This window comes from Artibeus jamaicensis, unplaced genomic scaffold, assembly GCF_021234435.1.
Source record: "Artibeus jamaicensis isolate MK-2021 breed Jamaican fruit bat unplaced genomic scaffold, CSHL_Jam_final contig_241, whole genome shotgun sequence".
Classification (NCBI taxonomy): domain Eukaryota; kingdom Metazoa; phylum Chordata; class Mammalia; order Chiroptera; family Phyllostomidae; genus Artibeus; species Artibeus jamaicensis.
Genome location: NW_026521509.1, coordinates 8,119,894 through 8,144,203, shown reverse-complemented (window position 1 = coordinate 8,144,203; position 24,310 = coordinate 8,119,894). Strand labels below are relative to the sequence as shown.

The following is a 24,310-nucleotide window of genomic DNA, read 5'->3' as shown; positions in this document are numbered from 1 at the left end:
CTTTAATCTTGGTTGTGCGAGGAGGCACCGTGTTTCTACCTACGCCTCCATCTTGGCCAGAAGTCCTAACTACTTCTGTTCAAAGATAGAAATGCCAGTTGTCTGATTTCTTGAGGAAGGTCTGTATGTCATGTAGGGGGAGAATTCCCTATAAGAACCTCAATAATTAGCAAAAATGTCACCATTGTCTTTTAGGGGTTGGGGGTCAGGAGCTGAAGACATTTGGACACAAAGTGGCCTTTGACCAGATTTATCTTCCTTAGTTTGCAGACTGTACATTGCATGGAGCTTTTTTAGGGCCATTTGGCTGACTACCAGGCTTTTCTAGCACTTGTATGTTCTGTTGGAAGAAATGGCCCTACTTGGCCTCATCAGTCAATACTACAAAGGAAGAAGGTGGCAGTATAGTTTATGTAGCTCCTGGGTCATTCCAGTTCTCATCTGATGGAATGCATGCAGAGGGACATGTTAGTACGATCAAAAACTATTTGCTAATTTTACATGTGAAAAGGCTAGTTCTTATCCTTTGTAAAGCTTTTAGTTGAGGGGAAGTCCTTGATCTTGGACCCTTTTTTAATTGCCAATGCATAAGTATTCTTTACCTCTTGGCAAATGATCACATTTATAATTTAGTTAATAGTTGTGGGATGAAATTAAAAAAATTCTTTATGTTATTTTTAGAGAGAGGAGAAGGGAAGGAGAAAGAGAAGGTGAGAAACATCAATGTGTGGTTGCCTCCTGCATGCCCCCTACTGGGGACCTGGTCCACAACTGAGTCATGTGCTCTGCCTGGGAATTGAACCTGTGGCCCTTTGCTTCGCAGGCTTGTGCTCAACCCACTGAGCTACCAGCCAGGTGATTTAGTTAATAGTCGGGGACTGAAATTTTATCACTTAAAAATACTTTTAGCATCTATTATAATGTGGATGCATGAATGAGATAAATTTATAGGCACACACCTAGTTAAGTATTTGTAAATTATTAATGGAAATCATCATTTTTATTGTAATTATTTGAGAAAATACCTGCTTAGGAAACTATATTTCATTGATTTGCATCAGAGGTGGGTTTTTACTATTATTTACATACTTCATCTTCCTTTTCTGGCAATGAGACCTTTTTCTTGGGTACATAAGTCATGCTGGACAGAGAATGCTTTCTAAATGTAGACAGCCTTCTCCTAAAGTTACCCCCTGAAAAGAAATACAGGAGAGGGTCAAAACAACAGTTTGATGCAGCCAGAGACAAGGTTATGACCACTGACTTTTGCATTCTAAGAACAGAATCACAAGGTTTAGTTTCATTGTACAAAAAGTGAAGGTGAATGGTACGTTGAATATGATATGGCATGAAGCTGATCAAAAAGGCAGCTGTCACGATTATAATCATTCCTACAGCCTTTTTGCGACTTGGTACATTTTTCTGCATGGAATTTTTTAGCAAAGTAAAAATGATCATTGTGTAACAGACAATTATAATAATAAAAGGAATGAGAAACCCAACAAGCAGTGACACATAATGCAAGATGAAAATGTGATTCTTAGTTTCATTGTCCTGTGGAGGCTCAAAGCACTTGGTATTGTTTTTCTCATCTTTGTAACTTTTGGACATTAAAAATGGAGAACTGGTCAAAATCACAAAAACCCAAATGCTAGCACACACAAATTTGGCTTTTTTCTCTGTCACCAAATTAATATTCTTGACTGGAAAAACAATAGCAATGCACCGGAAAAAGCTCATAGCGGTCATGAAGAAGATGCTACAATAGAGGTTGACATACAAGGCATAGGTGCTGAGGCGACACAAAATGTCACCAAAGAACCACATGCCTTTGTGAACATAATAGACCACACGGAGAGGCAGTGTACATACGCAGAGTAAATCTGATACCGCTAAGTTAATCATGTATATTTGGAAGGCTGACTTCTCATGATATGTTCTTATGAGGACATAGAGCACAAAGCCATTGCCGAAGAAGCCCACAATGGAGATCATAGAGTACATGGTGGAGTACACTTGATTGCGGAAGTCATCAATAGAGCTATTGCACATGTTATTGCTGGCAGAGGATGCTGTCAGGTTTCCAGTTCCATCCATGTTTTTCTAGGAATGTCTGCTTGGTGCCTACAATACATAGACACATGTATTTATAAAAGGCTTGTTAATTTTTACCAGACCATAAATAACAGGAAGTACTAAGGTTTCACTTTATAGTGTCACTCTGTATGCATTTTGACCATGGCAGGAAGCAAGGGTTGGGGGACAACGAGGAAGGATTCAACCACACCTTGTCCTCAGGAGAAGCACTCTTTTATCTTCCCTTTTCTCCCCATGTTTTCCTGATGGACTTCCCCTTAATCTTCAAGACCTAGGCACAATAGCTCTGCTTTATTTTAAGTATCATTACTCCAGTACTCATCTGTCAATCTAAATTTTAAGTGAGTTATTCAATTAGAGAAAAGTCTAAAGAAAGTAGTTTCATAAGTATGAATCTATGTATGTATTATCTCTCTGTCTATCTATGTATCTATGTATTTATCTATCATCTATTTATTGGAAGAGTACTGAATTCTTTTGGAAAGGAAAATTTGGGTGAAAATGCGTGGTTCTACCAAGAAGAGAGCTTAGTGGTTAACATCTGCTGGGTGATGCTCCTACCCAAGAAAAATAATTGGAATTGTTGTTAAGGAACTCCCCAGGGGGATAATCTTAATCTACAACGTGGTTGACTCTGACCACCAAGGCTGGAGACATTTTTGAAGCAGTTGCAGTTATTTTAGTGAGGAAAATACTTGCACAGAGGTGAAATACATTTCTAAAATCTGTGCCATAACTTAAGTCTCTGATGAAAGATGCAGCATAACTAGCTGGAACATGCCATATTTGGCTGTGTATATTGCACACCCATGTTTTTGGTCCAAACTTTCAGGAAAAAATGTCTTTTGTTTTAATTTTATTTCAATTTTTAATTTAGTTACATTAGATACTTGTTTTTTGTATTATAAAGAAATTTTAGCATTGAACATATTATGGCACAAGAAATTTTATGCAACAAATAATTACAAAACACAAGAACAGATACAAGGTATTTCGGGTACTACCCATGTATAATGCACATCGTTATTTTTCCCTAAAAAATGTGGGCAAAAAAGTACGCATTATACACAGCAAAATACGGTACTTTGTGAGTATATTGTTGTTGCTGTTCATCCTTGTTCTCCTCCTATACTCACACTGAAAACCTTCCTGTTGGAGAATACGTGATCATTTCTTATAGCAGGAAGTTGTTACTTAATCTAGTTTAGCTCAATCATATCAGGACAGTTAATCAGGGCAATCAATCAGATAAAAATAGGGGTAAGATAGTGTGGAAGGAGTGATTTCTTTAATATTCTTCCAGATTCTTTTATTCTTTGGGAAGAGGGGAGCAATTCATCAATATATAATGTGGTGGATAATGTTTGATTGAAGTCTAACTCTTTGGCCTTTTACAAAGCTCTTGCTCTGTGGTACGAGAGGAGTTAGAGTTCCTAAGGTGACAGGATCACTTGTGCATGCAAGAACTGCTAGCAATGGAGGAGACTGATCTCGTGTCTGCATCAGGGACACAGAAACAGCTATCGTAGTGGTTGTAGGTGGGATAAAACTTCAGGCTCACTACTGCTAGCAATTATATTTGCTGCAAAGATGTGTCAGCCATCCATCCATCCAGGCTAGTTCCACATTTCCTTTTCGTTAAAAATGTTATTATTTTCACCAAGAACTGTTGGTATATGATAAAACATTGAAGATGAATCATTCTCAGGGTGGATATCATAAGACGGGTGGATATCAATGGATAAAAAAATTGAGTTCACTACTTCCAACCCCTACCTTATTTCTCAGTTTGCTTTCTAGTTACCTCTTTCACCATTTGTTCTCTGAAGTATGGTGTAATCATGAAAGGGAAACAAACTGCCTAAATGTAATCAAAGCTTTTTTTGTTAGCCTATTGGGTTTCCCCCCAAAAGAGCAGTGTTACGTTGTGAAGCACTAGATGGTGCTGTTGGAATTTTTGACATAGCCTTTGTTTTAGGCCACACTCGCAGGATATTCGATAATTACCATCTTTCCTTCCTATCACCATTGACCCTCACTATTCCCTGCCATGAACTCTTTCCAGAATAATTCTCCATACATAATAGCTCCCAATTATGCCACGTCCTTGCTCTGAAACCTTCATTGATTCCTGAGTTCCTGAATTTTATTCCAGAATAAAATTCACATTCCTTGGCCCAATTAAGGCTCTTTACAATTAGCTTGCCGATATACTTTCCTAGCTTCTTGTCTCACTTCTTCCTCTTGCATACCCTCAAATTCAGTGGATCAACTATTCTACAGTTCCAGGGACATTTTCTACATGTTTCCCCCCACCTGTCTATCTTCATGGATTTCTTCTACTAGAAATGCCCTTTTCTCCATCTATGTGCAAAAGCTACTGTCCTTCAGTTTAAATGACACCTTCTTGACCAAGGCTTTCCTTAGTGTCCCTCCAAAGTAATTTCTGTATTTTTCTCTCCTGAGGAACTTCAAATTTATCTTGCAGATCAGTGATTTGTATGCATATATTATCTTCCATCACAGACGATCTGTATGCTACATGAGAAGGCACTGCGCACAGGGCTAACACAGCTGTACCTTGACCATAAGTGCTCAATCAATTTAATTGAGTGAATGAGGAAATGAAAGATGGAACAAGTTTATGATTTGCAATGATTCTCATTTGAAATCACTTAGAGTTATCTTTTCATTTTAATATAATTATTGGGTTGGCCAAAAAGTTCATTTGGGTTTTTTTTTATAAGATGGCTCTAGTGGCACTTAGTTGTCTTTAACTTTATTTGAAACAATTTCATTAGATTGTATTGTGACAGTTGTCATATCAGTGTGCACTTAAAAAACAATAAAAAATGGTGAATTTTTGTGTAGCCATTTTAATATTGAAGATGGAAAAAATGTGCAACATTTTCAGCATATTGTGCTTTATTATTTCATGAAAGGTGAAAACACAGCTGAAACTAAAAAAAAAGGTGTATTCAGTTTATGGCAAAAGTGATGTGACTGATTGAAGGTGGTTTGTGAAGTTTCATGCTGGAGATTTCTCACTGGATAATGCTCCATGGTCCGGTAGATCAGTTGAAGTTGATAGTGATCAATCAAGACATTGACTGATTGAGAACAATCAACATTCTACCATGCAAGACATAGCCAACATACTCATAATATCCAAATCAGTCAGGTTTTTGGTGAAAATGAAAAATGTGTCTTTTACTTTATAGAAAAAACTAAATGGACTTTTTGGCCAATCCAATGAAAAGCTTTCCAGCCTCAGAGCTTACAGTGGCTCTGTTAAGTACAGTTGCTTCCTAAAGTATTGAGGAAGGCAGTAAAGTCATACAGAGTAATCATTTGTTTGTTAAATATTATAAGATTATAAGTACATTTGAAATGCGCAGATCATTGAATGAAATATGCCAAATAAAACTGATAAAGAAATTAATAAAAACAACGAAACAGATGATCTTTAGTCCCATTAGTAAACTTTTCAGTTCTCACAGACCAAATTAAGATTTCCAAGTACTCTCTACATTAAGGTTCAATTGTTATTTATAACTAAGTCAAATTAATGACTTATATTAGGTCATTAAAAAAGACTGTAAAACTCTCATACAATAAATCCTAGTGGGGTAGGCATCATTTAGTTCATCCAAGCCATTCATTTTACAGATAGGGGCTTTGCTGGTCTTAAATAACATTTAATTCACTTTTTGTGGCATTACTATGATCCCCCAATAATGAGACCCATGCTATGTGGAGACAGAGATGTCTAATATCCCATTCCTGCCCTTAAGAAGCTGCCCTGGCTGGTGTGGCTCAGTGGATTGAGCATGGGTCTGTGAACCAAAGGGTCACTGGTTCAATTCCCAGTCAGAGCATATGCCTGGGTTGCAGGTCAGGTTCCCAAGTTAGGGGTGTGTGAGAGGTAACTGCACGCTGATGTTTCTCTTTCTCTTTCTTTCTCCCTTCCCCTCTCTCTAGATAAAATCTTAAGGAAAAAAAAGAAGCTCACAGTGTTGTGGGGTCAGCAGCGATGGCTCAGTATGGAGAGGTTACAATATAGTATGGTAAGAGATGTCACAGCACACAAGAAATAGGTTATTAACTGATTAATATAAACAAGCAATAAACATAAATAAAATTAATGTTAGTGTGGATGATAAAGGGAGTTACTTTGATAAGATACCTTGCAAGTTGAAAAAAACAATCATTTAGAAAATGGAGCCATACCTCTTTGTGGCACTGTGGCAGTTTTCAAGAAGGGTTCTGGTTTGTGGTCAGTGCCTCTTCTGATGTAATATCAGGTGAAGCCTAAACTAAAATTATAAGATTGGAAAGGAAGTTAATGACATTAGAAGCAGTCCAGAAGGGTCGTGGGAGCTTAGCAGCCTTACATGCAGATCCAAGTGAGTGATGGGATATTAAAGCTCTATGGATAAATTTAGGACTTGTTGTTGGAGTCTATGCTGCATTCTTTGATCCCCATCCACTTTGACATCCCCAGGGGCAAAGCTTGGAATACAGACCAAGGCTCACCACAGATGTTTGCTTCTGTGTGCGTGTAGCCTCTGCATCTAAAGATGAATACAGTATTATAAAAATCCTCTTCACTATGAAACCCTGGTATTTTCCCTATTTTCTCTTTTAAACAGTTTTTTATAAAGTTTGAAGGGGAAATAATTTAGAAGTTCATATCCTAGGTTCTAGGTTTCTAAGAGGAGTTACAACATCAAAAATATGAAGTATATCTGTCTGGGATGGCTTAGTGACAGTTTTCCCTGAAGGGAGGATGACTTAGAGGACCTTGGACTCTACTCCTTGAAAATTATTTAGATGACTAGTATACCTTTGGAGATCAATTACTTCATAATTTGTATAGTTAACTTTTCATGAGTGTATATCTCTTCTCTTCCATTAAAACTGTATCATAAAGTCCAGGGCTCATGGACATGGACAACAATGTGGTGATTGCTTGGGGGAGTGGGGTATAAAGGTACTAAATGGTAATGCAAAAATATGTAATAAAGATGAAAAATATCCAACAATGTATAATACATCTTCAAGAAATGAGCAGAAAGGCTTTCTTAGAACAGCAGCAACCTGAACATTTTTCTTCTAACTTTGTGCTTCCCTATGGCACCTTTCATTCCTGTTTACAAAAACCAGAGAGGTTACCACTTTTCACTTATCCGTGCTCTTAAGTGCCAATAAAATAAAATAAACATCTTCCTCCAGTTTATTCTTAGCAACTATGAACAGGCTGGGACTTTCCAAAGGAACTCTACTCAAAAAAAAAAAAAGGAAACCAAGAGGAAAATAAAGGAAATGCAAAATAACTACCTAACTAACTAACTAAATAAAACAGATACGTTTTAAAACTAGGAGCCTGAATCCACGACTACAGTATCGCTGTTTGAGTCTACTGTGTACTCATAATTATTTTTCAGATTTTCAATTTCTTTTTCCTCTCTGAACTTTCCCACCTTCTACAGGTAAGGAGTTGGCATAGGTAACCTATTACTAGCAGTCTGGGTGAAGAATGGATTGCAAGTGGAAAAAAGAGTTGGCTTTTATATTTTGTTACTCAGGCAATAATTTTTTTTTTTTTACAGAGACCTCATCCCAGGTCTCTGTAATCAATAAAGATATACTAACTGAATGTCGAATGAAAAAATCCTTTCTAATCCTGGAATTATGTGATTGCACTCATCTTCTCTATAGAGAGAATTAACTTTGGCTCTTTGACAGTTTTGTGTTTAGACAAACTTATATTTCTCCCTAGTGTGGGAAAGGAAACAAAGTTAATGAATTTCCAAGGCCCAACTATGAGAAGTTTACTCTTATTAGGCCCATATACTCATTAACCATTTCCGTTGTAGCTGTGCAATTCAGTGTGGTGCACTCATTACATTGTCTAGGTAATTGCAGTTGTTTCCTCAAGTTTGGGTCCTGAGCTGTCTCCTATGGTTCCTTTGGTAAGTTTGAGCTTTGCACAAACTTAGCAGGGACTTCATACTTTCATTATTTTCTCTTTTTCCTGTTTGGTTTCCTTGAGGACTCATGTCTGTGACAATAGCTTCAGTAGGATTTGACTTCAATTACTTAATTAAGGAGTTATTCAAATCTTTTATTTGGAAAATATATATATTCTCTTTCCATCAGCCCTTTATTTGGATGGATTATATATATGCGCTCTTATTCAGATCTTTTATTTGTGTGTGTGTATGCACACACACACACACACACACACACACACACACACTCTCTCTCTCTTTTTCCATCAGCCCATAACCTCTGTTGAAGGTATAACCTGGTCAAGCTCCAGTGAATGAGGTAAATAAGAGAGCCCAGAGATAATCTAAAAATATAAGGTCCCACTTCGTACAGCATTCTCTTTATTGTTGCTGCTCTGGAACTCCCTATGCATGAAAAGGACTGTTGTGCTTTCTAAGTGTGGTTCACATAGAGCTGGTGACCTACGATGGCCTAAGGTGGTCCCCAGGCTTGTATTTTCTATGAAGTGAAGATAGTAGTCATGCCTCTTTCTTCTTTGTTTCTAGTCAAATGAAAAGTCATTTCTGATCCTCTCAACCCAATGTAATATTTCTCTCCCTTGAAGTCTTGTAGTATTTTGTTTGTAGTTTTCTTGGTGATATTCATTTTTTGTTTTGAGTCATAGTCATCTCTGGAGTTAATCAGTTCGAACTTCCCCATTCTTCCCACCTAGTCCCACTCAACTTAAAGGGGAATAATGAGGTCATATTCTTTTTGTGTTTCATGCCTAGTACTGTGCCTTTTAAATACTGGCTGATCTGAACAATCAATTTTATATGTTTTACTGATGTCTTATCAATATCAGAGGGAATCCTTGAACAAAGAAAGACAGTGGGCATGGTGGAAAATTCATAGGACCAGTAAACACAAGACCTGGATCATACCTCAATCTGTGGTAGGTGATTGCATGATCCTGACTAAATCACTTCCTCCCAATTCTCTATTCTCTTATCTGTAATTCAATAGGGTTGTATTATATACTCTCTGAATTCCCTTGTAGTTTGCCATTCAGCAAATTTGTGAACATCGGGGTATATTTTTCCCCCTTGATATAGTTTTGATCTTAGGGGGAAAAAAAGCAAGCAGGATAAGAGACCTATGGCTTCAATGAAATATAAACTGTCTCACTTTCTGGGGTTCACAGGTCTTTCTCTTTGGCCTAGTGTCTGTGGTTTTACAAGTTACATCTCTGCTTCTGGCAGTATAGTTACCATTCTTCAGATCTTGTAAGAGAGAAACTCATAAAGTCACCTTAGTTGGTTCCTTTTTATCTCTTGTATAAGATGCCCATCCTGCTAGGTCAGAAAAAACAACCGATCCATCCATATCTTAGCTGATACCTGCAATCTACTCTACAGAGTGTCCAACAGGCTTTGATTTCTTGTTAAAATGACATTCTTTAGGACTGTCAGGCCCCAGATTTATCACTCTGTCATCTCAGATGGAAGGAGTGTGTTGAAGGCAAGAGTAAAGAACAGAAAGGCACTGGCAATCTGATCCCTGAAGGCACTGGATAAGCTGCAGCTGGGGAAAGCAGCACAGAGGCTGGCAGGGAAGTGGGGATGGATCGGACTCCTTCCCAATTTCACTCCAGTTTCAGCTAAGCTTTACCCAATTTCATACCAAGTCTTGACATTTTTCCTTTCCATTCTTCTTCATTAATACTGCTCCTTCTTTAGTTCTGGCTCTCATTATCCCACACATAGATGATGTATAATAATCTCCTACTTCTCCCTTGGACCTTGTATTTTTCCATCCTGAACAGTTTATAATTCCTGAAGATATCTTTCATGCTCTTTTAATTTTGGGCTCTTTTTTTCTCAAAATCATCTTGCAAACCACTGCCAGGCTAGTCATTTTTAGCTCTTGCTTTTGCCCAGTCTTTTTGTTGTTCAAGAGCTAACAAACACCTGTGATTAAGTCCTAACCCTGTACTTCAGGCAACCGTGTACACAAACTAGCCCTACCCTTCTATCCGATCTTCCATCTCTTGGAGACAAGTGTTAATGGCAGAGACCACCGAAGGGTTACTACATGTAGAAAGAAGAAATGCATTAGTGAGTACTAAGGAGAGCTTAGGGCTCTCAGGAAGAGAGCTTCGTAATAATCTGAAGCATCCTTTTGGACATGCAGTTATCTCTAAAGATATACTGTAGAATGAAAGTAACAGCTTATTTATTGGAATAGGGACTCTTAGGAAAACTTAGTTGAGGAAGAAGGCTACCCTGATATACTAGTTTAGAATTTTGATTTGTCTTCCCTTGAGTGTAGTATAGTGACTCACCAAAGTAGGCTAATATCCTTCTCTTTAGATCAGTGATTTTGTCCTGAGGCCATGTCTTCCAGCACCAGAGTATAACTTCTTCTTATGTTGTCTTGTCCTCATTTAAATGTACCCCTGGTTACCACCCCACACATTCCTGCCCTGCCCTACCCTGGGCCCACTTCCAGCCTTGCCCCACTAGAATCATCTTTTGAGTAATGAAACATCAATTTTGACCTCATTGTTTATCTGGTCTAAACAAATCATAAACATTTTTGTTTCCTTAAAAGTAGGATCTTGGGAGGTAGTGAAATATACCTAATATCTCTTAACAACCCTAATCAAAGGAGATGCCAGGGTCAACTTTGATCATCAGGGTGAGAGATGGGAGTTTGTTTCCTTTCTAACAACTGGGCTCTAGAATGATCTTAGGAGATGACCTTCATTATGGAAGTCGGTTCTAAGAAGATTGTGAGAAAATGTCCAGAAATGGACAAATAAGAGTATCTGCATTAGTCTAAATTTGGAGACTTTACTGATTTCACTTCATTGGAGTAAAAGAAATTACAAATATTTTTACTTGTGAAAGGGGATTCACTTATGTGGGCTACTAAAGGTGCAAGGAACCAAATTCATCTGCATTAGAGGAGAGATATACTTTCCATGAGCGGCAAGGAGATAAGTGAAAATGTACATTGAGCCAACTTTGTTCTATAATATACAGAAAGATAATGCAAAAATTCAAAATTAGAGGAAGAAACATGCTTTATTTTAAGGTCAGTTAGTTGGTTTTAGGAAATGTCACTTTTTGAAAGGTAGATACGGTGTTGAGGGAGTGGCAGGAAATCTCTTCAGTTCACATTATGGAAAAGCAAGAGGGCTACAGACGTTTAAAACACCGAAAGTTCTACAGTGAGATTATAAACTTTTAAATTTTATTTTTCACTTACAGTTTACACTCAGTGTTATTCTGTATTGGTTTCAGGTGGACAGCATAGTAGTTGGATAGTCATATACTCACATAGTGATTGCCCCTGATATTTCCAGTACCCACCTGGCACCCTGCATAGTTATGACAATATTAGTGAATGTATTCCCTATGCTGTGCTTTACATCCCTGGGACTATTTTGTAACTGCTGATCTATATTTCTCAATCCCTTCGCCTCTTTCACTCGGTCCCCCAACTCTCCCCCATCTGGCAACCGCTAGCCTGCTCTCTGTGTCTAGGAGTCTTTTAATTTTGTCCATTCATTTTGTTCCTTATATTCTGCATGTATGTGAAGTTATATGGGTGTCGGTCTTTCTCTGACAGATTTATTGCCTGACTCACAGTCCAGTGCTATGTTCATTACACCACGCTATTACCGTATTTTTCAGACCATAAGACACACTTAGGTTTTAGAGGAGGAAAATAGGAAAAAAAATTGAAGCAAAAATGTGGTAAAATAGCTAATAACATAAATAATACAAGCTGCCACATCCCCCATGAGCCAGGCAAGCTACATTTGGATGATCAGATGCACCCCTATTTTCTCCCAAATTTGCTGGGGAGAGTGCATCTTATAGTCCAAAAAATACGGGTAAGTTTCAGATTCTATAAGACCTGTCACTAAACACTGACAAAGGACAAAGTCACATACTGGCAAAAACCATGGCAGATGAACAAACTGTTACATAGAGGACTGTGCAAAAGCCAAGAATTGGTGCATTTCTTTGTTATTTCTTTGAGGAAAAGATGGGACTACTGTTAGGTGAATATTAGATATTATAGCTTTCTTTTTAATTTTCTTGTTTCTTTTCTCTTGAGTCTGTTCTTATCACATATACCAAATTATTCATCTCAAAGCAGAGTTGTGATCTTATCACTTCCCTTAAAAAGGTCTCCAGTGACCTATTAAGTTAAGCTCAAAACATCATTCACAACTACAAAATATTCTACCTTAACCTTATGGAGTCACTTTCCATGGTTTGTGATTTATTTCAATAATGTTCAGCAGCCTTGGCGTAGGAGAGAAAAGAATGCAAACCCTTAAATTGATATAAGATTGGGTGGTCATAGAGCAAGTGTTACAGGACAGTGGGGTACTGGAAGTTGAAAATGCTGCCTAAAGAATGGTTCAAAGTAAAACCATGAAGTAGTTTAGCAGCTTTGAAGAAAAGGGATGGACCCAGAGACTGGAAGATTCTTAGAGATTTAAGAACCAGTGTAATAACATTAAGGGAATGAAAGAAGCAAATGTCAGTATGTACACTGGAGGTGGAGATTTCAGTTGTGTGCTGGTAAATATAGCCCTAAGTATAGCCATGGAATGAGTAACCAAAGTGGAACGTGAATGAGTGTTTTTCCAGAAAGATGATCAAGAGAATTTGAAATCACTTTACTGGGTTGGTTGTTTACCTGAAAGATGAAGTTACTAGGATTTGAGTTCAAAAGGAAGACTGCAAGCCAAATGCCAAAATACTCAGTGAATTATAGAAAAAGAACTACAAGGTCATGACATTAATAAGGAGGATGAAAAGGTAGCACAGATGCATGACTTTTGTGTTATGGCAGAAGGGTCATTGTTTAAAGTGGCACCAGAGAGCCAGGAGACAGACATCCAATAGATTCTCTAGGGCTCACATGGCATAGTATGTAGAAAAATAAGCAGCTTACTTTTTTGTGTATGTTAGTAAACATTTAAAAAAATTATGCTTGGCATTTGATATTATATTAGTTTCAGGTGTATAGCATAGGGCAAGATACTTATATAACTTACAAAGTGATCCCTCCTAAGTCTAGTATCCCCTTGATACCTTACATATTTAATCACAGTATTATTGACTGTATTCCCTTTGCTGTACTTTACATCCCCAGGACTATTTCATAACAGCCACTCTGTACTTCTTTTTATTTATTTGAAGGTTTTATTTATTTATTTTTAGAGAGGGGAGGAAGGAGGGAGAAAGAGAGAGAGAAACATTTTGATCAATTGCCTCTTGCATGCCCCAAACTGCAGACCTGGCTTGTAGCTCAGGCATGTGCGTTGACAGGGAACCAAACCAGTGACCTTTTGGTTCATAGGCTGATGCTCAATCCACTGAGCCACACCAATTTGTACTTCTTGATCCCTTTACACTTTTCACTAACCCCCAAATCCCCTCCCACCTGGCAACCATCAGTTTGTTATAAGCAGCTTACATTTTATGGGAGGGACAAAGTTTCTGTTAAAGCAGAGAGGTGATGGGAGAATTATTTGAAGAGGTTTAGGATGTAGTAGAACTTATGATGAAAATAGGGGTCCAGCGATCAAAGTGAGGAAGTAAAGGGTCAGTAGAAAGGTTAGACATGGAAGAAAGAATTAGGAGGCAGGAAGTACAGGGTGTTCTCAGGATGTTAGAACCTTGGAAAGCAGTAGATCACAGAGGTCAATGGTTCAACTACAGAATTCAGTTTTCTATTTTTACTTTATGTTTCTACTTCTTTTGACTTTTTCTTAGAGTAATTTCTGTATTTATCTAATGTCTATTACTAAATTATATGCTTTTGGAAGACAAAAAATAGATATAAATATTATGAATAGTTTCTGGAGAACCGAGCAAGACATATGACATTTGCTGCCCAATGAATGTGTTAAATCAGACTCATTTCAAAATTACTTTATTGAGGCACATTGGATCTTATAGTTCATTTATTATATAACTTCCTTATTTTCCTATGGTATAATTTTGAAATCGTTAACAGGGATTTTTTCCCCTAGAACAGCTTAACCAAAGCAAAAAAGTACAACTCTTATGAGAGCTAAATTAAACTTCTTGTTTCCCATCCAACTAAAATGATGTACAAGCCTGACAGTAGTAGTATGATTTGTAAATATGAAAGTGGTCCTGTAGGTTCAAACAGATTCCTTGAGAACTGTGATTAAATCTTTTTTTTCATATTTTCTTCTTCCTATTTTACTTCCCCTTATACTTCTCCATGCTTCCTCTAGAGTGTTTCACATAGCAGGAACATCAGGGATGCCTAGTGAAATTCCAGGCCATTCTCTTTTCTGAAAATATTATTGACCCATGCCAATAAAATGTGCCCTTTGTTAATAATCCAATAATAGATGCCATTTAGAGCCAGAAGTGAACTTTGAGATACTGTTCCAATGAATTTTTACATTTGAAAAAGCTGAAACCTGGAGATGATAGTAGAGTGGAGGTGACTCCCTCAAGAGCACAGAGCTAGTACCAGGACTGAGACTAGAACCGAGGCGTTACAGTCGTCTGTCCAGTTCTGCTCCCGTACTGCTGCTGCAATGCAAGGTCTTCTTCTTTTTTTTATAAGATTTTATTTATTATTTATTTTTAGAAAGGGGAAGGAAAAGAGAGAGGGAGTTTGCCTCTCTCAATGTGTGGTTGCCTCTTGAGCACCCTCTACTGGGGACCTGGCCTGAAACCCAGGCATGTGCCCTACTGGGAATCCAACCCGTGACCCATTGGTTTGCTGGTGGGCACTCAATGCACTGAGCCACACCAGCCAGGGTTACCAGCTCTTCTTTTTGATCTCCCTTGTCAATGACAGATTTTTCAGATTTGTCAAGGGGGTTCTCAGTGAACCCCAAATTTTTGACATGCAGATGTTTGGTGTTCAATTTTTTTGCTTCTCTCCTTTCTCCTCAAGAACCTATCAACTGCTATAATATAAAAAGATCATTTTCATGTGGGTGACTCAAAAACCTGTGGCTTAGCCATAAAATACTCAACTGAACTTGATTTATTTTTTCAAGATTTTGTTTATTAATTTTTAGAGAGAGGAGAAGGGAGAGACAAAAACAGAGAAACATTGATTGATTGCCTCTGCATGGCCCTGGACGGGAAACTGAACCCACAACCTAGGCATGTGCCCTGACTGGGAATCGAACCCATGACCTTTTGCTTTGTGGGATGACCCCCAACCCACTAAGCCACATGAGTCAGAGGTCACCTGAACTTTAGTCTCTCATTTTCAACTGCCTATTAGATTGCTTTTCTTGGATCACATGCCTTGTTCTCAGTTTCAAATGCTTATTGACAAATATAGGTTTTTCCCTTCAAAATCAACTTGTCCAACTGATTTTTCTTTTCTTTTTTTCATGGGCATGAATAATCTTCTAGTCATTCAGGCACAGAACCTGGGAGTCATATTTCACGCCATGCCATCCTAACCTCATCCTTCCCATGTACATTCCAAGTTTTGTGCAGTCTTTTATTGCAGGGTCTCCTGATTCTCTCTCTTCCACCAACTTAGTTCAGCATTCTTATCGTATCATGCTTTGGCTAGTTGAAGATACTTAAACTATGCATCTTCTCCCCTCCCCCCCACATATAAGGTCAGAAAGGTGAACTTGGTACTTTCCTACTGATAATTCAAGATTCAAGTTGAAGTTATTCTCTGCAAACGCTCCCTTGTTCATGGTTCTCTTATTTTTCATAGTGATGTAATAACTCTTTTAGCTTACACATCTGTCATACCCATTTAGATGGTGAACCCATTAATGACAGTGAGTCTGTTTTATTAATTTTTGCTCCCTTCCTCTCCTAATGAGCAACTTTGGAAGAGTAACTCTGTGTCATGAGGTGCTTTTGAGTACTAAAGTATTCCGCTTTCTGGGGTGGGGGTCTAAAGGGTTGAGGACAGAGCATGCTTTTTGTGTGGAAATGTAGGTGTTATTGTGCAAGGGTCTAGATAATCGTGTAAAGTGGAAGTGAAATGTGGACACCTCTAGGAGGGTAGGGTCTGTTAACAAACTCAAAAAAAATCAGAAAGAGTATAGGGGAGCATAACTTGTGAATAGACACTTTACAAATCACGAGAAGAAAGAAACATGGCTGGGAAGATGAATGTGCACATTTAGGACGAAATAGGAGGCAAAGAGCTTAAAACAAACAAGCAAATAAACAAACAAACAAACAAACGAAGACCAAAGTAGTCTGGTGAGGCTCAAGGAGAGTTTAAAAGTGGCTTCAGCCAAAGACTGATAGAAGCTGAAGACTCAAGGACAAGTCTTACAATTGGCCCGGATGAAACTGATAATGCTTGTTTTTGAATTTAGCTAATCAAATCAGTATTTGGATGTAGTTTTATGACTCTATTAAGTTGAATGACTCTCTTAAGGCTTCCTTTACCTTTTCAGTAAATGCTAGCATGCACCGGATGGTCTGCATGTATTGGCTGAATGCCAGCAGGGGTGGGGTGATAAGGGCAAGCACTAAAGCAAAAGAGGAAGTGGGGGAGCTTGCAACCCAGGGCTTAGACTTCTAAGGTTGATACTTCTTCCACTTTTGCTGAGCAGTGGCAAGATTCAGGAAATATAGCTTTCATGAGAGTGCATCCCAGTAGGGCCCTACTTTATTTGGTCAACTTCTCAATGCCCTTTTTCCTATTTTCCGTGTATCCTATTATTGTTAAATAAAAAAGTTAGTTGTGCTGTTCATCCTATAAGGCTGAGCTCAAGGAGGTGAGAGACTGAGGGACAATGTCCTCTCCAAGCTTTCTTGTCATATAATGAATGAATAATATTATAAGACATTTAAAGTGATAATTTGATATATGTCTAGCTTGTGAAGGGTTTCTCTCCAAGTAAATTAACTGGGACAATGTTTTATTAATTTTTTATGCAACAGGTATTTGTTGGGTGGATACATGAATGGAGAATCAGCAAATATGAGTATTTTGGGAACTAAGAAACACTATACAAATGCGAATTTGTATGGTTTTCTTTCCTCATACTAGGCTGAGCTCAGGTTCCACTTTGTGACACCAACTTTGATGTCCCCATCCCCTGCTTGCATCTCTATTCTTTGAACTTGTATTATGTTCATTGTTTTCACTTATATCCTCCTTGTAGTGTATCTTTTAAAAAGATTTTATTTATTTATCTTTAGAGGGAAAGGGAAGGAGAAAGGGAGAGAAATATCAATGTATGGTTGCCTCTCCTGCATCCCCTGCTGGGAACTGGCCTGCAACCCAGGCATGTGCCCTGACTGGGAATCGAACCACGATCCTCTCGTTCACAGGTCTGTGCTCAATCCACTGAGCTACACCAGCCAGGGTATTGTATCTTTTAAGTGTAGGAATCTTGTCTCCTTAAGTAGATTCATTGGCTGGGACAAAGAGAAGAAGTCCAGCCTTTTCATTTTCTTAAGCTCTGTGAATGCAATGCTTAGCCTATCACAATGGCTTTGCACATAGGAAAATGGGCAATAGATATTAATAGAGTGATTGGATATTGATTGAGTGAAGCAAAACTGCACAATCTCCATGGGGTTTTAATCTCCAAACAACCAGGCTTGTACTAATGACCCTGGTGGCTTTCCCTCTACATAATGAAAGATCTTGGGGAAGGGAGTAGAAAGATCTTCCCACTATCGCTGCAGCCTTATTATCACAATAAGTAGCCTTTTCACTTGGTATTTTCAGGGACGTGCTTAGCAGTGTTCTCATCGAGGTTAGAAACTACAGGGGAGTTGATATGGCATTGCTGGCAGTTCTCAGATGTTTCTTCTCTAGTAGCTTATTCATCCCTTAGGGTAGGGAGAGTATCACACTTATCAAATCGGGCCAATCTGTTGTCAGTGGGAGTCCAAATACAGGAGAATGTCACGGTCCAAATGTACTTGGACTGTGTCATTCACAGGTCATTACGCAGTGTGCCCCTTGCATAGTACTGTGACACACATATTTATACTGTGCAATCAGAATAAAGTGATGTATAAGAACTGACTTGAAGGGAAATGCAAGTCACAAAATGGCAATAGTGATCTTGAGGAGTACATGCGTGTGTGTGGGAGTGCACAGTGGAAGAGAGTTCTATCCTTAGCCTGGGTGGTAGAAATATGTAACAGGCAGCTAGCATACATTTGAACTTGTAAAGAGCACTACCTTCTTCCAGGGATACCTGTGTAAGTCTCTGTCTCATTACCAGAGACTTGGAATCCCTTTAAGTTCTGCTCACGGCCAACTCTGAGGACTGCCTCTAACTTCTTGGTATTTAGATGCCTGCATCTTGGAAGCAAAATAATTATTCTCTTACAGGGATGTCCAACCTTTTGGCATCTCTGGGCTACATTGGAAGAAGGGTTGTCTTGGGCCACATGTGAAACACATTGTGACATGCAATCACACCCAAAAAATCTCATCATGTTTTCAGTAAATTTACGATCTTGTGTTGGGTCACATTCACAGCCACCCGGGACTACATGTAGCCTGCGGGCTGCGGGTTGGCTACCCCCTGCAGGAGATTGCTTTTGATTGAAGGTCTTCATCTTAAACAAGAATTCAAATTTAGGTTAAATAGAAAGGGTAACCGATTTGAAATGAAAAGAAGCTTTTAATATCTTCTGAGGCCTGAACTGCATAGGAGGTTTGGAGTAAGTGCATAGCAGAGATGCTGGTAGTATTATTGTTAGCTTCCTTCCATGTACTGTGTTGAATCCATGACAACACCAAAACAGCCCTATTGCAAAAACAGAGGCAGTCAATATCAAGTGGATGATAAATCTCAAGAAGTTTTGTATGTCAGACATCTCAAAATGTGATTCTAAACTGGGTATTTTTCCTTTTTAGGATGAAAAGAAAAGAAAGCCCACATATACCAGGGGACTATAAGTCTGGACTTCAGCTCCATTTCCTTTTCCATCAGCTACGTTTCAGTGGGAGCTCAAAGGCCCGGGATATACTGACTCCACAAACACTCTAAATAAGATAGAATTTTATTCATCAAAAGGAAAACCAACTCTGCATTTAAGTGACCAAGGGTCTAGATTTACTCTTCTGTTTTGTCTCTTTCCCCTGATTTCTAGCAGGGCCCCTTTCTGACTTCTCCTGAATATTTATTGATATTTTTTCCTCTTTTCTTTCATATGAACTTCCCTTAAATATACAGGCAAAACCGGTAGGGCACAAAGAATGGAGGTATGATAGGATCGAGATGAAACGAGGAAGCAAGGTAAAAGAGTTTTGGGGTGCAGAACTTATATAGAAATAGTGGTCTTCTCCATCAACCTATAAGGAGTTCTCAATTGAAGGCAAAAATAATTGTCCATTAATGGTGCCTTAGCACCAACATTGTAACATGAATTAATGGACTTAAGATGTCTGAATTTATAATCTAGTTAAACGGCTTTCTTTATTGCCTTTTCTCGAAGGATAATGATATGCTACTCCCCACTGAGTTTATCAGACCTCTTAGCAGTTGTATTTCCTCAGTGCAAATCAACACGTTGACATTCTGAGTCAAAAGCGACTCATCAGTCACTTTTGTAGGGTTGATTGGCAGGAATATGACCCCTGCAAGTTGACTTACTCTGGCTGAACTGGAAAAGCTGTTTCTCACTGCCTTTCAAATCATACCATGTAGACATCTATGTAGCCTGAAACCCAGATAACATTGGTGTGAGAGACAGACATGACTATGTCTGCATTTCATTGAGAGACACGTGCACTATACCTACCTATATATTCTGGGAACATGATTTGTATTATAACCAAATCTGTGGTTGGACAAGTGGCTTTAGCACAGTAGAATATTGTGCTCCATTCAGAACTTTTTGTAACAATTGTTTTGGTCCTTAGCATTTAATTCTAAGGACAGTGGGCTTAATGGAAGCAATAGCTAATGAATAAAGGTGGGTTGTGTTTTCACAGAGACACCTGTTAACTATTGTATTCCTTTCAAAATTCATGTTGAGGCTTGCACAAGTAGTGTACAGTTAGTGGTAACCAGAGGGTTGGATCTTATGACAGGCCCTAGGATTTGGATGGAATTGCCGATACTTGGAGTAAGGCCCCCAGAGCCGATGGTGTGTTTTGGGGGCAGAAAGTAACTGGTCCCACTCCCACCACATGCTGTCAAGCCTGTTGTATATTTCATTCACCTGGAATGGACTTCAAACAAAACCCTTTTAGATGGTGGTTTGTATTTTCCAGTTTCTTTCATAGTTATCTTATTATTTCAAAAGATCTAAAAAAAATATTCCTATAAGCTTATTACTATAGTTGCTACATGAGGAAACCCAGCAAAACTTATAGTTGGTAACTGGCTAAAGAACACGTAGCTGATTACAAGGCAAAGCTGGCATAAACTCCCAGTCCTCCAAGGCCATTTCTTTTCCACTGAAATTCAAGCAGCGAGGTGGTTAACAGCAGCCACCAGTAGGTTGCAGGGTTTACACAGAACATTGGCTTAAAGCAAAAATTCTCCATGCTGCTTATGTTAGAATAACTTAGTATTTATTGAGTGCTTATGATGTGGATGAAGCCCTGTGCTAGTTCTTGTTGGGAAAGGGAGATTTAAAAGAAGAAGTAACCCGATACCCTCCCTCAAGATACTTGCTATCTTTTGAAGAGAGTTGTATTTCTGTGGCTCTTATTTGTTAGGACCGTCTTCTTCCTCTGGCCTGAAAGTGTAGGCACTGCACAAATTTCAGTTGTCAGTCCATCTTTTAGATTTACTAAATTTAACTTTTAAATGTAGTTGAGCCATTTATATGACCTTGACAATCAATCATACTCCCCAGATGTAACTGTGGCCTGCACCTCTTTTCCATCATTCACATTTGGGGCCATTCCTTCCAACCAGTTGTAAGACATTGCTTTTTTGGCACTGGCTGGTGTGGCTTAGTGGGTTGAGTGCCAGCCTGCAAACTGAAAGGCTGGTTCAATTCCCAGTCAGGGCACAAGCCCGGTTGTGAGCCAGGTCCCCAGTTGGGGTAGTGTGAGAGGCAACCACACATTGATGTTTCTCTCCCTGTCTTTCTCCCTCCCTTCCCCTCTCTAAAAATAAATAAATAAAATCTTTGAAAATATAAAAGCCCCTAAAAACTATCTGTTCTCAGAGATACTCACCTCAGGTTGGTTACCCTATCAATAAATAAAAAAAGACATTGCTTCTTGGAAATTTTGCCATCTCCTCAAACTCAATAGGTCCAAACAGAACTAATCATATCCTACAATTTCCATTTCTATCCCCAAATTACCTATTTCTCGGAAGAGTAGTGGCACCACTACCCAGATCCCACAGGTTCCAAATTTCAGAGATGTCTCTGACTTTTGTCCTATGCTGCTTGTATCTAATAACTCACCAATTTCTCTCTATTATTCCTTATGAATGTCTCTTGAGTTCCTCTATGGTCTACTTTCACTGCCATCCACCTACTCTTGAGCCTCATTACATTCTGCTCTGTTAGTGTTCTCTCATCTCCAATTCTCTCCAGGCATAGTCAGGTTATGAAACACATCTCAAAATGTTTTTTTATCACTTATTCCAAGTTTGCTAATGAGATTTCTCATTTAAAAAGTGCCTGGAATGAAAGGTCAAATAAGCTTGTCCTACATTTCTATCCAGATTCATTTTCTGTGATTCCTCAACTCAATTCCTTCATGTAGCCTGATCAGGTACCTTGGTGTGCCCTGCAGGGCCATGTGTAAGTTCCCCAAGGCTAGGGACTAGGCTTGCCTTGCTTGGTGCCACAGGCTGTACTGCGCTTAATCAACACTTATTTAACTGGATTTCAGCGTATTTGAGAAATTGTAATAAGAACATAAGACATAGCAAAATAGGTCAAAGCAGTGATCCACCCAGAGCTATGCTATCTGAACGGTTGGTTGTGATGCTTATCCTTCATGCCATTAGCTTCACAAGGTCTAATATGTCCCTTAAGGATCATTCCCTTAATTCCTTAATCCCAATGATGCAGCAAACGCAAACTGATAATTTCCTGCACCATGGAAAAATCTTGATTTTTGTACCAGATAAGTAGTTCTTCAACACGTCAAAAGTTTGATTAAAGATAGCAGGGAAAAGGTAGTAGAAAATGAGATTGATAGTTTCCAGGTTAGGAAGACAGAAATGCTGGACTCCGACTGGGACTCAGTCTGCAAATTTTCTTTAGCCTACCATTCTTTTGGGGTTCATGGCTCCCAGCCTGATTGATCTTCTTTGCAAGAACTCATGGGCATGCAGTGTAGTCCCAAGTCCAGGTTTAGTTAGATTTAGTTTTTTAATAATCACCTGATACATATACAGTGCCATGGCCTTTCTCAAGATTTCAAAACAATCAGAGCACTTCAGGGCAGAACCACTGCATTAAAAAGTCAAGCGTTTTCCTTGTTTTAGCTACAAATGGAACCCACCAAGCCATTTGTTAACCCTTACAAAGAGCTTCTTTGCTGTCCAGTATAAAGAACACTCCTGGCCAATGATTTTGATTGAAATGTTTGAAGTGCTGGCTCTGGGTAAACCCGCTCTGTGTTGTATATGTCTTATGTCTTAAGATGCTACACAGATCATGCAATTTCCTTATATTCATTTATAGTTTTGAGAGCTTTCTATTTTCAGTCTCTAGTCCCAATTTGCCAATTTCTAGTTGTGTGGTATGTTTCCAGAATATTTCTCCACTTCTCCGAATCCCTTTTATTATGTGCAAAACAGGGATCATAAAGCTTATCCTGTCTAAATAGCACGATATTGACAGGTTCAAGTCGGGTAATGAAGGGGAAACTACCTTGTGAAAATACCAGATAATTCTCCACTTTTTTTTTTTTTTTTTACCTTTAGCGGTCACTATATATTTTCTTTCAACATTGAAGGAAACTGCCACTACAGATTAGAGAAACTCCATGAAGCCCTTAAAATAAGATTTGAAAATACGCCTTAACATTTCTGACTGAATTGCAAAGGTGCTAGAGGCTTGGGGAGTGTCCCCTCTGTATTTTGCTGCAATGAGCCCCCACCTAGCAGAAGCACTGAGCAACCCTTGTTGACAGACTGATTAGATTATCACATTTCTGACCAATAAATAAAACACCCCAATTGAAAGCAGGTAGGACAGATCCCCAAGCTCCCAGGAATTTGCTAAAATCAGCAAAATTTGACTACAAACGGTTCTGGTCCTCGCATGGAAACGTTGAATTTCCTTACCTGCACAGTTCAAGGTTGACACTTTAGGGTCCTTTTGCTTTTGCTCTCAGAAGCAAACTCCAAGTCTTCAGTAAATCCAGTGTACCTGTTTCTTGCACAGCTAAGCCGTCATTGGTGATCTGCATGCACAGTGGATCTAAATAACCTGTAGGACCCTGAGAGTGCACTTCATTCACAGGACGCCTGCTCTTCAGGCAAGCTTCCTTGAAAAGATGGGCTGCTGCTGTTTTTAAGAGCGGAGGGGGCAGGGCACATGCTAGTCAATGTATACAGATCCTTCTTCCTCTTTCAGATTGGTCTTCAAACTGTTTAAAGCATGGGTGAGTTTGGCTCCTCTGGTGCCAAACAAGGGAGGGGTAGGGTGAGGGAGGGTGGAAAAATAGAAACTGGAGACTTGGAGGTTATTGTGTGTGTCAATGAGTTTTTATCCCTAGCACCAGCAACAGAGTCTTCAGGAAATCACACAGCTGCTCTGAGATGGGAAGCAGGAAGGAATGTACTCTGTCCAGCCTAGTTCTCTCTGATTTTTATGCCCTGGGGGGTGGTTAGACTATTTGTAGGCGGATAAAGATGATAGACTAAACTAACTGCCATTATGTGAAACTTGATCCTAGGCAAGATAAATTCTTTCTCTCTGCCCCCCCCTCACCCATTATGACACTTGTGACACTTGTAACACTGTCCACATTCTAAAAAGGCTTTTCTTTTCTGGTGGTTTATTTCCTGGAAAATAATTGCCTTAGTTTGAACTTGGTTTTCTGAAACTCCCACAATACATTGCCTCCACAGAATTAAAAGTGGGTTGTTTTCTGTCACACTGAGAATGATCTGGAATGACTGGGCTCGCTGTCAGCAGGCCCCAGGTTAGGAATTCAGAAGCCAGGTTAATGCTCTTGACCTTTGGTTAGACTCTGGGGTGTTGAACTGTAGGATGCTCTCCCTGGCTTCTGGAGAATAGGGACGTGACAT

General features: G+C 39.0%; 1 protein-coding gene across 1 annotated transcript; it reads right to left on the bottom strand.

Annotated features, from left to right (window-relative positions):
* Positions 1-963: 963 nt before the first annotated feature.
* CYSLTR1 (cysteinyl leukotriene receptor 1) lies at positions 964-23,809 on the bottom strand. The gene is made up of 3 exons (XM_037132181.2): positions 23,342-23,809; positions 6,328-6,413; positions 964-2,124 (listed from the first exon to the last, which is right to left on the bottom strand). Exon 3 carries the CDS (start codon positions 2,095-2,097, stop codon positions 1,078-1,080), a length of 1,020 nt encoding a protein of 339 aa, XP_036988076.2. The 5' UTR covers positions 2,098-2,124; positions 6,328-6,413; positions 23,342-23,809; the 3' UTR covers positions 964-1,077.
* Between the last annotated feature and the right edge of the window lie 501 nt (positions 23,810-24,310).

Bases quoted from the DNA above. Each gene is read 5' to 3' on its own strand.
- CYSLTR1 (XM_037132181.2), bottom strand. From the start codon at position 2,097: ATGGATGGAACTGGAAACCTGACAGCATCCTCTGCCAGCAATAACATG.